Source organism: Myxocyprinus asiaticus, chromosome 3, assembly GCF_019703515.2.
Source record: "Myxocyprinus asiaticus isolate MX2 ecotype Aquarium Trade chromosome 3, UBuf_Myxa_2, whole genome shotgun sequence".
In the NCBI taxonomy this organism is placed as follows: domain Eukaryota; kingdom Metazoa; phylum Chordata; class Actinopteri; order Cypriniformes; family Catostomidae; genus Myxocyprinus; species Myxocyprinus asiaticus.
The window spans coordinates 47,096,080-47,110,638 of NC_059346.1; the positions used below are offsets into that span (position 1 = coordinate 47,096,080).

Genomic DNA, 14,559 nt, shown 5'->3' on the forward strand with positions numbered 1-14,559 from the left:
CAAAACTGACAAGTTTTAAGTACAAACCAAACAGAATTGATCTATTTAAAGCATCCTGGTTACTTGCGTAACCTCCATTACCTGATGGAGGGAACGAGACGTTGTGTCAATGTAGTGACACTAGGGGTCACTCTTGGGAGCCCGAAACACCTCTGGTCTTTGATAAAAGGCCAATGAAATTTGTATACCACTCCCCCGGACATACGGGTATAAAAGGAGCTGGTATGCAACCACTCATTCAGGTTTTGTGTTGAGGAGCCGAGACAAGGTCCCGGCCATTTCAGCTGGTAGTTCAGCATTGTGGCAGGAGGGACATGATGTCTCATTCCCTCCATCAGGGAACGGAGGTTACGCAAGTAACCAGGACGTTCCCTATCTGTCACTCACTCGACGTTGTGTCAATGTAGTGACACTAGGGGTCCCTATACGAAACGCCACAACTGGCTGAACTGTGTTAAGTAGAGGGGCCTCTGCCCAAGGAAGACGCAGTTTACCAACAGGGAAACGAATTAGCGGAAGATATACGTCGCATGGGGTTACCTATGGGGAACCAACACATGCGGAGCACCTACCCCAGTACAGGGCTTAGTTAGCACATGTACTGAGCCAGCAGCGAGTTTCTCCGCGAACTCATCTGCCACAGGGCTCAGAGGAAATCATCCAGGGAACACAGTTTGTGAACACTACTGGGAGTAAACAGCGCACGTTAGCTCAGGGGAGGTGAAAGGCGCTATGCGCAAGCAATACACCTGGCCAGCTTACCGGACTTACCTGGTTGTGCCTGCCACTACACGGGATGAAACCGGTTCCACCCGGAGATTGTAGAACCTCGCAAAGGTGTTGGGTGTTGCCCAGCCCGCTGCTCTGCAAATGTCTGTTAGAGAGGTGCCACTGGTCAAGGCCCAGGAGGCCGCTACACTCCTGGTAGAATGGGCTCGTAGCCCTGCCGGGGGTGGCACTTCCTGGGCGTGATATGCCATTGTTATGGCGTCAATGAGCCAGTGGGCGATTCTCTGCTTGGAGACAGCGCTTCCTTTCCGCTGTCCACCAAAGCAGACAAAGAGCTGCTCAGAGACTCTGAAGAATATCGATTTTTGGAAAAAAAAACAATGAATGAAGGTTTGAATCCAAGCACTTACATCCCATCAGCATGACACAGGTGTATGCAAAACAATCCAAAACACTTCTCTTTGTAATATAACAAAGTTTATTTATGCAGTAATATCAATTAATAATTAATACAATGCAGTCAATAAACTTCCGACTTACAACTATAAACTAAACAGTGATATGATTAGACATGGAAACTAAAATAATCCTATAACACATAAGGTGTGTGTGTGAGAGTGTTTGTGTGTGTAAGGAGGGACGCGCACAAAATGGCGGACGTGACTCTCGTGGAGAGTACGTCATGCGAGACTTCCGGCCAGAGAATATGGCCGTGAATGTGGGCGGAGAGAAACCAGTCAATGGTAGCTTAGGGACAAAGCTGAGCTTTATCACGAAGCTATCTACTAGCCAAAAATGTGTGCAAGAATGTTTGTGAGGGGTCACGTGTGTGGTTAGTGCGAGAGAGAGAGAGAATTAAGTGACGGCCCCAAAGCCGGTTTCGCGATCGTGGGAGAGAAAGCAGCTGTTAGTTTATCACTCAGAGACGCGGTGGACAGCTCGTAAACATTCCCACGGTCTTTGATTCTTTAATGGATAAACTCAGTTTGCTCCGTTTTCACCCGCGATGGCGGAAATACACAACAGTCCAATGTGGTTGGACTACAATACAGCAAATCAAATTCGTGATAATATATACCCTGAGTATTAGCAATGAGCGGACATGGCGGTCTGTAAACTGTACAAGCAATAACCTTGATACACAAGAATAACACACTATAATATTCTATCTCTGCCACGTTTCTCTAAACCTCTTACTTGAATCGTATGAGGATGCAGAATGTGTGTTCATCCGTCCTTTAACTCTGACTTGGTTCCTCGAGGCTCGGGTGATGACGGGAGGCTATTTCCTCACTCTGTCGGCGGGCGGTACGGCTGCTGATTCTCGGCGGGCTGGCAGAGAAATCAGCGACGTCGACTTGATTGAAGAGGGAAGAGAACTCTTTTTCTCTTCACTTCTGCAGGCAAATGGATGAAGATGCGGATTGCTCGGCGGTCTCCTTCGGATCCGTTAAAGTGTTCGGTGGAACACAGAGTAATCTCAACTCGTCCAGCGAGATGGAGATTGTATGGCCACAGTTTCAAGTCAGATGTTACTTCCTTGTGCCATGAGGCTGCACCTGAGAGCAGCGATGAGCTGCGTCTACACACGGCGAGCAAAGTTGCTGGAAGCAAATCCCGGAAGCATTTCAGAGGTATTTCTACTCCTGATGATGTAATGGTTGAGGTGCGTTCCGTCGTGTGCCTCATCCAATAGGAGTTGAGAGTTCGATCCTTTAGTTGTTAGGCCTGCCTTTGTCTTCTTTCTGAATACATGAGGCCCAACAACCACCTGGTCCCTAAAAGGGGTCGTGGGAACCTTGGGCACATAGCCCGCTCGGGGTCTCAGGATCACGTGAAAGTAGCCCGGACCGAACTCCAGGCATGTTTCTCTGACAGAGAACGCCTGCAGGTCTCCTACCCTCTTGATGGAAGTGAGCGCAGTCAGGAGGGCAGTCTTCAAAGAGAGTGCCTTAAGCTCAGCTGACTGCAGGGGCTCAAATTGGGCTCTCCATAGACCCTGAAGAACTACAGAGAGGTCCCATGAGGGAACAAGGCGCGGTCTGAAGGGATTCAACCTCCTGGCGCCTCTTTGGAACCTGATGATCAGGTCATGCTTCCCTAAGGACTTACCGTCCACTGTGTCATGGTGTGCCGCTATAGCGGTTACATACACCTTCAAGGTGGAGGGGGACAGCCGCCCTTCCAACCTCTCCTGTGGGAAGGAAAGCACTGATCTGACTGCGCATCTCTGGGGGTCTTCGCGTTGGGAAGAACACCCCTTAGCGAACAGACGCCACTTCAAGGCATACAGGCGCCTCGTAGAGGGGGCCCTAGCCTGAGTGATTGTGTCTACCATCACGGGTGGTAGGCCACTTAAGTCTTCCTCGTCCCATCCAGGGGCCAAACATGGAGATTCCAGAGGTCTGGTCACGGGTGCCAGATGGTGCCCCGTCCCTGAGAAAGAAGGTCCTTCCTCAGGGGAATTCGCTGGGGGGGGGGCTGTTGCGAGGAGCGTGAGGTCCGAGAACCATGTCTGGGTGGGCCAGTAGGGTGCTACCAGGACGACCTGCTCCTCGTCCTCCCTGACCTTGCACAGAGTCTGTGCAAGTAGGCTCACTGGGGGAAACACATATTTGCGAAGTCCAGGGGGCCAGCTGTGTGCCAGCGCGTCTATACTGAGAGGTGCCTCGGTCAGGGCATACCAGAGCGGGCAGTGGGAGGATTCTTAGGAGGTGAACAGGTCTACCTGTGCCTGCCTGAATCGACTCCAAATCAGCCGGACCACCTGAGGGTGGAGTCTCCACTCTCCCCTGAGGGTAACCTGCCATGACAGCGTGTCCGCTGCAGTGTTGAGGTCACCCGGGATGTGAGTGGCTCGCAGCGACTTGAAGCGGGTGAGTTGTGACATACAATGGGAGAGTATACCGCCTCGACGGTTGATATATGCTACCATTGCCGTGTTATCTGTCCGAACTAACACATGCTTGCCCTGGATCAACGGCCGAAACCTCCACAGGGCAGAGTAGAATTGCCAGCAACTCAAGGCAGTTTATGTGCCAACGTAGCCGCGGGCCTGTCCAGGAGCCGGTGGCTACATTCCCGTTGCATACAGCACCCCAGCCCGTTTTGGAGGCGTCTGTCGTAACCACGACATGCCTGGAGACCTGCTCTAGGGGAACACCTGCCCGTAGAAATGTGAGGTCGGTCCAAGGGCTGAAAAGGTGGTGACAGACCAGCGTGATGGCCACGCGATGTGTCCCACGGCGCCATGCCCATCTTGGGACTCGAGTCTGGAGCCAGTGCTGAAGCGGTCTCATATGCATCAACCCAAGTGGAGTGGCCACCGCTGAGGATGCCATATGCCCCAGGAGCCTCAGAAACAGTTTCAGTGGAACCGCTGTCTTCTGTCTGAATGCCTTCAAACAGGTCAGCACCGACTGTGCACGCTCGTTCGTGAGGTGTGCCGTCAACGAGACTGAGTCCAACTCCAACCGAGAAAAGAGATGCTCTGAACCGGGAGGAGCTTGCTCTTTCCCCAGTTGACCTGAAGCCCTAGTCGGCTGAGGTGCGAGAGCACCAGGTCCTTGTGTGCACACAACACATCCCGAGAGTGAGCTAGAATTAGCCAATCATCGAGATAGTTGAGGATGCGAATGTCCACTTCCCTTAACGGGGCAAGGGCTGCTTCTGCGACCTTCGTGAAGATGTGAGGGGACAAGGACAGGCCAAAATGGAGGACCTTGAACTGATACGCCCAACCCTCGAATGCAAACCGCAGGAAGGGTCTGTGTCGAGGTAGAATTGAGATGTGGAAGTACGCGGCCTTCAGGTCTACCGCCGCAAACCAATCTTGATGCCGGACACTCGCAAGAATGTTTTTTGCGTCAGCATCTTGAACGGGAGTCTGTGTAAAGCCTGGTTCAGTACACGCAGGTCCAAGATTGGCCACAACCCTTTACAATGAAGTAACCCTTTCCTCATCTCGGCCGGAGGGACAGGCTCTATCGCACCCTTCCATAGGTAGCGGCATTCTCGCCCTTCACCGAGGTGAAGTGGACGCCGTTGAACCTGGGTGGACGCCTGGCGAACTGAATCGCGTAGCCGAGTCGGACAGTCCGGACCAGCCATCGCGACGGGTTGGAAAGTGCAAGCCACGCGTCCAAGCTCCGGGCGAGGGGGACCAAGGGGACAATCTCATCAGATGTACTGGCGGGTGGGGCCTCGCAGCGGGGCGGAGCCTGAGGTGTCACGCCGTGTCGTGGCCGTGCTGAGTTCAGGGACATCGAAGCACTTACCTGGCTCCTTGTGACCACCCCCGGAACAGCCTGGGACGGGGGAGGAAGAGGCCTGTCCTCGTGACCTGAGGAGACCGTCACATCGGGGGCAGATTTGTGCCACAGCTGGGCGCGCAGGGTCGGGGAGACCGCTGCTGGAGCACCAAACCTGCCAAAATGGAATGGTGGATGGTGGTCGTGATGATGGACGTGTGCACCGGGTGTGTGACCCAGGGAACAAGGAAACCACTCTTTCTGAACTCTTGGGTACCGCAGCCACTTGGGCATGTGGCAAAATTAATGAAAAGGCAACAAAAGATTCTCCTTCCGGCCCTCCACCGGGGGATGGAGTGGTCTGCTTACCAGCTCCAGAGCAGTGGGTTTCGTCGTCCCTGGGTCACCTGTCTCAGGGGTGCTTCGAAGCCTTTTACAGGTTCTTGGTGGCCGGCCGTGAGACGGGTTGCGTCTGCTTCCTGCGGGGGGCTCCACGCCGGGGCCAGGCCACAGGGGCGCACTGCGGCAGAGCCGGTGCAGTCACCGCAGGGGGACGCCCTTGGCGACAAGCAGACGGGGTGCGGGATCTTGAGCCGTACCAGGGCAGGATGTGCCGGATAGCTCTGCACCTCTGCGCGGATGAATGTGCTTTGAGGCACCGGTGTACACATTAATACAGGACATCATATCAGAGCGAATGGACGAATAAATAACGAAAGAAAGGAAAAAACGGATATCTGAAAACATGTCATCTGAGCAGATAAGTGCCATATCTAAAGCTGTTGTTTTGACTAATTGGAAATATTGATGTTTTGAAATAAATTACGTTACAAGAGTTAGGCAACATTTGTAAACATTAGACATAATAATTGCTAGTCTGCTAAAGTCAAAGTTGTAAAGTTTTTATAACTGCAGGATATTCTGGCCAAATAGACCACGGTAGAAACTAATTTATAGATTGTCATTGTTACCAACCAGTGGTCAGCATCATTTCAAGACTCACGTGTCCTTGGCAAGCCTAGGACTAAGGGATTTATTTATATAAATGATTGCCGTTATAAAGAAAAATACACACATGTGCTAGCAAGTGAAACGTTCTGCACCGATTACAGTATAATTATTGTACTTCACCACACACAACTATACATAAACAATATCAATAAAATATCTTACCTGATCAGTAAGAAAAAAGCCATCTCTGGGTCACTTTTAAATCGTTTCAGATCTCTGAGTTGTTGCCAGCTCTGAAAAGCCAAAGCCAATGTTGATTCGGGTTTTATTCACCCTCATGTTTTTTTGTGCTAGACAAAGGCATTAATTTCAAAGATTTGTAGGTGTTGAAAATGTCTGCAAATATATATATATATATATATATATATATATATATATATATATATATATATATATAATGTAAAAACAAATTCTTGTGAAAGGTTTTTGTTTTGCTGTGTTCAGGGGATGAGTGAGAGCAACGAAAGCATTTTGAAGACACATACACAAACTTAACAACTGGACAAGTGTTGGTTGGTTGTAATAAGAAGTGTGGCAATGGAGGAAATGTTCTCAGCCAGAGCTTGTGGGCACTATGAATGGGCTAGATTTACAGTTGGGAAAATCCCCTACGATGGATGGGGACACCAAAAGGAAAGGCCTGTGTATTTCACAGGGCAATGAGAGGGCATTCCTCCCCTCAGTGCTCCTTACACAAGAGAGCCCTTGTTCCTCTGTCCCCATATGCACACTATAATGTACAACAATTACTGTAATTAAAGAACAAAGTGAAACTTCTTCTAAAATATCTGGGACATATTAGAATAACAAAACAATGTAAATTTCATTAGTATTGGTTGGTATTCGTAGTTTACTTTGTGCGAACCGTCGTCCACATGCGTGGACGTTGTATTTTGGCTTCGCTATATGCAACGCATAATTTAAATGAATAAAAACTGACTGAATACTGTTCACAAGACTCTAGACTCTCATATAAAAGGTTAACTTCTGCCACACAGAGACACAACAGCATGCCGTCGATTTCCTTAAAGCATTCCTATGGACGCAGCACCAACAAAAGTGCCACTGGAAAGAAATATCTTTAAGTTTTCTCATTGAAACCTGTTTGGTTGTAAAGAGTAGAGACTTTAGTTTCGTTTGATATGCCACTTTAAAAAATCTGTTCATTGTTAGCGTGTCGGCACGATGATAAACATGATGTCTACATATGTGGACACTGGCACCACATTTCCTCAAAAGTAGAAACATTTTTTTTTTTTTTTTATAACTTTCAACTCTAACACATCTGTGGGTCATTTAGCTTCATTTTAATATACATTTTGTTATTTTTAATTTTGTTATCTATGTGCAATATGATTCTATTCATTAACATTGGTAAATGCATTCCTATATATTTACTGTGCATTTTCACATTGAGAATAAATGGGTTCATACAAAAGCTGAAAAATGTTGCGTTCAGAGGGCTTATTTGGAATTAGGGTGAAAATAAGGTGCATTTTGAACTGTTCTGAGACCAGTGCAGACAGATAGCACACTGGAGGTTAAGTCATTCACTAAATAGTGAGCAAGGGAGCATCCTATAGCTTTCTATGCAGCTAAGTGCATTCAATCCTAAATTTCAACCAAAAGTTCAATTTCAGGCTGCAGATGATGTTTGGACCACTCAGCATGTTTGGCAGACATGGGACAATGATAATAAATACATAAATTCAGAGTTTTATAATGCTACATTTTATTTTAACATGGTTGGCAGTGATTGGATGATGCTGGACATTACTTCAAATAAGAATGATTTATTCAGCTTTACAGAAAATCAGCTGTAATGTCTGTAATGTCTCAAAAACATGAATAACTAACACTCCTGGAAACATAATAAACTATTTGCTGCCAATATGTTGATAGGTTTCAGAGTCTGTCCAAATGTACAAAGATGTAACCCTAATCCTAACCCCTTGAACTGACACATTTTTATATTTTGTCTGTGCCAGGTGATTCCATTCCCTATGTCATGTGATATTCGAGAAGACTGTGCATGTCGAGACCCCGATGCCCAGGAGAACAACAAAGGAGTCCGCCACCGCTCCATTGGCTGAGCTTCATAGCCCCTGTGGCACCCAGGGGGCCTGATGGGAAACCTTTCCTCTCTACATGCTGCTTATAAGAGGGCCTCTCCACTCACACTGCACTTCAACATGCCAGTCAACATGCCCTTATTTCCTTATCCAACAGCAACAACATATGAGGGTATGACACTCCAAAACAAACAAACACATCAACAATAGATCTCAAAAGGATGAAAAGTGGAAGTTATGGCAGTAGCAACCATTGAAGTTGTCAAACTAAGGCTCAAATAAGCCTGGACTGACAGTTTTGTTGTTTTATGTTTGCATTAATTGATCATTATGTGTAAACTGCAACCATGGAGATGTTGTTTTTATGTACAGACAAAGAGTGGGAAAGGAAATAGAATGCATCGGTTGATGTTTAACTGTAGTCAGAGAATTGAGAAAGGTTCCAAAATTCCAAAAAGATTCCAAAAACAAACAAATATCAGTCAATGAAAGAGAGGACCCTTGATGTTTTCATGATAGCCCAAAACTTCTGACCTCTCAGACTGTCTAGATGACAGTTTAGCCATTTACTGTGTCTTCTCTTATCAAGCGTTCTCTGTCCTTATATTTCTTTTTTTTAAATGTCTAAAGAAATACACATCAAATAACAATGGATACCAAATCCAAATTTGTGTCATTGAAATGAAACAGGCTGCAGACGAATGGCTTGCACTTTTCAGAATGTTTGAGCTGACCTTAAAAATTTAACAATCTGGCAGACGCCTGTATGAAACATGGAGGGGTGATGGGAATGCTTCACAGTGCATAGGAAGATGTACGAGTGCAGCAGCTGTGGCCCTAAATCACAAAATCCTGTAGATCAGCAAGAAATGCACAAAATTTGAAGCCGAAAATCATCAGAGGAGGTGTTGGTCCAATGAATTACAACCTCAGTAGAGAGAGAGAGAGAGAGATGTGAAAGAAGTTGTGTTAGCACAGCTGTTGCTGCTAGTATTGCTGCTTTGGCCATGCAGCCAAATCTCTCTATGGACAGTTTGTAGTTCCATGTAACACAACGTATAGTCTGCCATAGATTTTACCTCTGGTCAAAATGCAGTTTAATTTTAGAGGAAAACACCGCCATATAAACCGAAACAGCTTCATACATGTAGGTCTACTAACAGGCTTCCTTCTGCAAATGAAAGTTGGTTTGTTAAGGTGATCTGGTTTGTATTTGTATGTAAAGTGAACACATATGCTCACTGACCACATTATTTGGTACACCTGGCAGCAGTTCAATTCATAAAATCATGCATATATGGGTCAGGAGCTTCAGTTAGTGTTCACATCAACCATCAGAATGGGGAAAAAAGTAATCTCAGTGATTCTGACCGTGGCATGATTGTTGGTGCCAGATGGGCTGGTTTGAGTATTTGTATAACTGCTGATCTCCAGGGATTTTCATGCACAACAGTCTCTAGAGTTTACTTAAAATGGTACCTGTGATGAGGAGGAGGGCCTGGCCGGGCGTGGCAGGCATGTAACAGTTAAAGGACGGGCAAGGAGGAGGCGGGAATCGGCTGAACAGTCAACGTAAAGTTTAATATCAAACTCAACATAAAACAAACATAAACAATCACACACACATGCAACGCGGCCCCGTGTGTCTCTCTCTCTCTCTCTCTGGAACTGTCATCTCCGGCCCCCCTTTATCTCGCTCTCCCACTGATCAACTGATTCAGCGACGGCCATGCACCCTCATGGCCGGGCCATGTCCTTGTCACAGTGCCAAAAGTTCTGTGGACAAAACGCCTTGTTGATGAGAGAGGTCAACAGAGAATGGCCAGACTGGTTTGAGCTGACAGAAAGGCTACAGTAACTCACATAACCACTCTGTACAATTGTAGTGAGCAGAATAGCATCTCAGAATTCACAACTCATTGAACCTTGAGGCGAATGTGCTACAACAGTAGAAGACCACATTGAGTTCCACTTCTGTCAGTCAAGAACAGAAAGCTGAGTCTGCAGTGGGTATAGGCTCACACAAACTGGACAGTTAAAGACTGGAAAAACATAGCTTGGTCTGATGAATCTCAATTTCTGCTGAGGTACACAAATCATAGGCCCACTACAGCCTCAGTTTCTGTTCTAGGCTGACAGAAGTGGAACCCAACTTCTGCTATTGTAGCCCATCCACCTCAAGGTTCGACATGTTGCGCATTCTGAGATGCTATTCTGCTCACTACAATTGAGTGGTTATCTGAGTTACCATAGCCTTTCTGTCAGCTCGAACCAGTCTGGACATTCTCCGTTGACCTCCCTCATCAACAAGGCATTTCCGTCCGCAGAACTGTCGCTCACTTGATGTTTTTTTGTTTTTGGCACCATTCTGAGTAAACTCTAGAAACAGTTGTGCATGAAAATCCCAGGAGATCAACGGTAATACTCAGAAATACTCAAACCAGCCCATCTGGCTACAAAAATCATGCCACGGTCCAAATCACTGAGATCGTATTTTTCCCCATTCTGATGGTTGATGTGAATATTAACTGAAGCTCCTAATGCATATCTGCATGATTTTATACACTGCACTGCTGCCACACAATTGGCTGATTAGATAATCGCATGAATATGTAGGTGTACAGGTGTTCATAATAAAGTGGTCGGTGAGTGTATATTTTTGTATGTTTTGTACAATATCAACATATTGACAGCATCAACACATTTTTACAAATACTTCCAAGCAACCTGGTCTCACAGAATCACGTTAAAATACTAATATTATTGCAAAATGATTTTAACATGGCACGTTGTATGTTTTACAGCAGTTTCCTGGTAAAATAAACACTAGAGATGCCACAACAATGACTTTTATTCACTTTCACACAAATTGAATTTACTACCTGTTCTCACACAATGCTATCTTATGACAGCAAAACACTTTCTATACCACATGATTGTAAGGCGATACATTTTAACATTTCCACTGCATAACTAACTACATTTACAAGCTTGTTTGAGTATGACCAAATTACGCTGTGTTATAATCAAGTTGCCCTTGCGATGCAAAGGACCTGGCCTACGAATCCTAAAGAGCACGCAAGTGGACACATGAGCAGAAAGTGTTATAGAAGCACCACAAAATGATGTAGTTACGTTTTTTCCTCTCACATATGCTTTTATGACACTATCACTTAGTTTTAGGTTTAAGGTTTAGTTTTTATATAAAACTCGATACGGCATTAACCTTAAAAACCTCATCTGCTTGCGAGAACATTTAACTCACTTTCAGCACCACACAATAGACATTTCATCTCGGAACTGCTGTGATATATGTAATGAACCACGTAATATCACTTTGCAAAAATGTCACCACAATCATGAGTTTAGGCTGCTTTCAAGACAGGTCGGACTGTTGCCAGAACCTTTGCAAGGGAATCGCTTTAGGTCACCGAGTTCAATGTTTCTCAGACGTAATTCCATAGCAGGACTCTCATTTATTAGTATGAAACTTTGTCCAAAAAGGACCTATTTAATGGAAAATGTATTTAGAAATATAATCCAGATTGGATTTATAAAATTAAAGTCATTTGCACTCATTGTTTAACTAAATGTTATTATGATCAAAGTTCAACAAGTATGACATTTAAGTAGAACACTGTTGATGTTATGGTGTGACATTTTTTCAGTCATTTATGATCAAAGGATCAAAGTTTATGATCAAAGTCTTCAGGTGTTCATGCTTAATAAGGTTACATTTCAGATCCTATCAATATATTGATATTGTACGAGCCATGCAACCAGTCAAAAGGTACACCAAGTTAATATGAACAATTTATCAATTTGAGTTATTTATTGGCACAAAGAATGTAATTTAGGCTTCACTGTTGTAAAATCAGCATTTAGTCTTTCATCAAGATTTTTTGTGCTTGTTCAATCTTATTTATCACTTTATTTGGTTAATGGTGCTGTTAAACTATGTAGTGAGTATATCAAATAATGAGAGATTTTGGTCCTCCTTTGCAGTCCAGGATGAATGAGAAGCCATGCATTTTCATCTTACATTTGGTAATTGAAATTTTTCTTTAGTGAATATGCCATAGGTGCTCCCCTTTGTTATTGAGGTGCTCAGAATACCCGTATTTGTGAATAATATCTTATAACATCATAATTGGATAATTGAAAAGTGTATTTATTAGTACTGCAACAACCATCTTTTAGTTAGACCAGTAGAATATACCAATGAATGCCGCCAGTATGTAATTACACTGTAATTAATAACAGGTATTATGTTATGTTTTTATTATTATTAAGAGCACCAGTGTAAAACTGGAGCATACATTGTGAGGTAGTTTCATGCCAATCAACAATCTCATTAAATGTACATACAATACACATGTACAGTACATTTACACATTAGTCCAATGCAAACCAAATGGCTTTTACGCATTTATGAAGCACCATTAAAATCTCCCTCAGCTCTTAAAAGTAAATGTAAAGGGCATCTTCCTCTAGGGAATAGATTAACCATGTAACATGGAAACAACATCTGTCATATTAATTTGATGCATGATTGAGGCTTACAAAGATCATAACCAGCCTATTGAATGATAGGAAGAGGTTATTTTCTATGGAATAAATGTGTAACAAAATTTTTAACAATTATTTTGTTTTGGGGGCCTGGGTAGCTCAGCGAGTATTGATGCTGACTACTACCCCTGGAGTTGCGAGTTCGAATCCAGGTCGTGCTGAGTGACTCCAGCCAGGTCTCCTAAGCAACCAAAATGGCCCAGTTTCTAGGGAGGGTAGAGTCACTTGGGGTAACCTCCTCGTGCGATTAGTGGTTCTCGCTCTCAATGGGGTGCATGGTAAGTTGTACATGGATCGCAGAGAGTAGCATGAGCCTCCACATACAGAGTCTCCGCGGTGTCATGCACAACGAGCCACGTGATAAGATGTGCAGATTGACTGTCTCAGAAGTGGAGGCAACTGAGACTTGTCCTCCGCCACCCGGATTGAGGTAAGTAACCGCGCCACCACGAGGACCTACTAAGTAGTAGGAATTGGGCATTCCAAATTGGGAGAAAAAGGGGATCTCATATATATATATATATATTGTTTTGCAGAAGAGAAGAGTTTAAGGTAAAAAGGGCCTTTTGTGTATGTATTTAATTGGTGGTATTTTTAAAAGTGTATCTTTATCCATTAAACATTTTTCCATTGACCACAGTTGCTGCACTTGGTTTGTACAGTTGCTTTGTCGATGACGTAGTTAAATAGAAAGAAAAGGCAAAACAATAAACAAATTAAAAATTAAATAAAAATAATAAAGCTGCTATGGTCAGACAGGTAATCATAATTGTTAAATGAAATTGTCTTTTTGTGTATGACATCATCAAATAGTACTTTAAACTGTGCGTTTTTTTTTTTTTTTTTTTTTAAACAGTGAGAATAAAAGAGAGATGTGTGTAGTTACATTTAAAATAAAGACATTAATAAATCACTACCATCAGCTACCATCAAAGGATATCCAAAGGAAGAAAAAATCAAAATCAGACCCATGGGGGACATGGCAGTAATGAAAATGAGATGACAGAATATGTAGTCATAGACTACTGAGTCATTGATGACATATTTTAAGTAGTTCTGTCATCATTTCTTTCAGTGTAAAGATCATGTCATGTTTAGTCTCTATAGACTTTTTTTTCCAAATATTAAACTGTATGCTATTATTGCATAGTAAAGGCTTAAAAACTGCTGCTTTAATTCAATTATCACTTGGAAAGAGTGCCTAGGACAAATATGAGTATATGTGCAATTTTATGAACCAGTATCACAACCGGTTTCAGACATCACTGAAAATGGACCATTACTAAGCTTTACACAGTTCTTTACTGAGGTATTGTAAACAAATAGTGATCTCCTTTTCTGTCCTTTTTTTTTTTTTTTCTTGAAAATGTTTAAAAAGGCTCAATGAAAATGAACGCAATGTTATCCTTTTCTTCTGAAGCCATGAAAAACAAGAAAAAATCAAATGAAGTTGGGTGAAAATGTTTGAAGAGAAATTTTTAAACAGTCTACTGTAAACTTAACAGGATCTTTTTTTGCTGTACCTCATGCCTGTAATGTTTGCTGCTTATTCAGTATTTTAGTAATTTAAATCTCTTAGCAATATACAATGTTGTAAATAATATAATTATTTATTAAGAATGTTGTCATTTTTTATTTATATTTTCACAGTTCATCTAAGTTATTTTTATATGTCTACAGTGTTACTTGGTGTGATCAAAAGTCTGTTTTTCCATGCTTTTTTTTTTCTCTCTGTCAGTTCCCTCTGTTCCAGTTTGAAAGTAAAGGTCTAATTTTACCACAAACAAGCAAAATGACCTGCTTTCCCAGCCACTCAATTTGTATAAGGAATAAATAAAATTCTCTAATGCACAAGGAAAATGTTATAGAAATGTCATCTTCGGAAAACTGTACAGAGCGTTCCTTTGCTGTATTAACTTCCACCCATA

The 14,559-nt window shown here is 43.6% G+C and overlaps 1 protein-coding gene across 1 annotated transcript in view; it reads left to right on the forward strand.

Moving 5' to 3' along the window:
- The window catches only part of pappab (pregnancy-associated plasma protein A, pappalysin 1b), a 138,852-nt gene extending 130,769 nt beyond the window's left edge, over window positions 1-8,083 (forward strand). The window contains exon 22 of the mRNA XM_051669375.1: window positions 7,979-8,083. Within this exon, the coding sequence (XP_051525335.1) occupies window positions 7,979-8,083 (105 nt within the window). The remainder of the gene's footprint in view (window positions 1-7,978) is intronic.
- The last annotated feature ends 6,476 nt before the right edge of the window (window positions 8,084-14,559 follow it).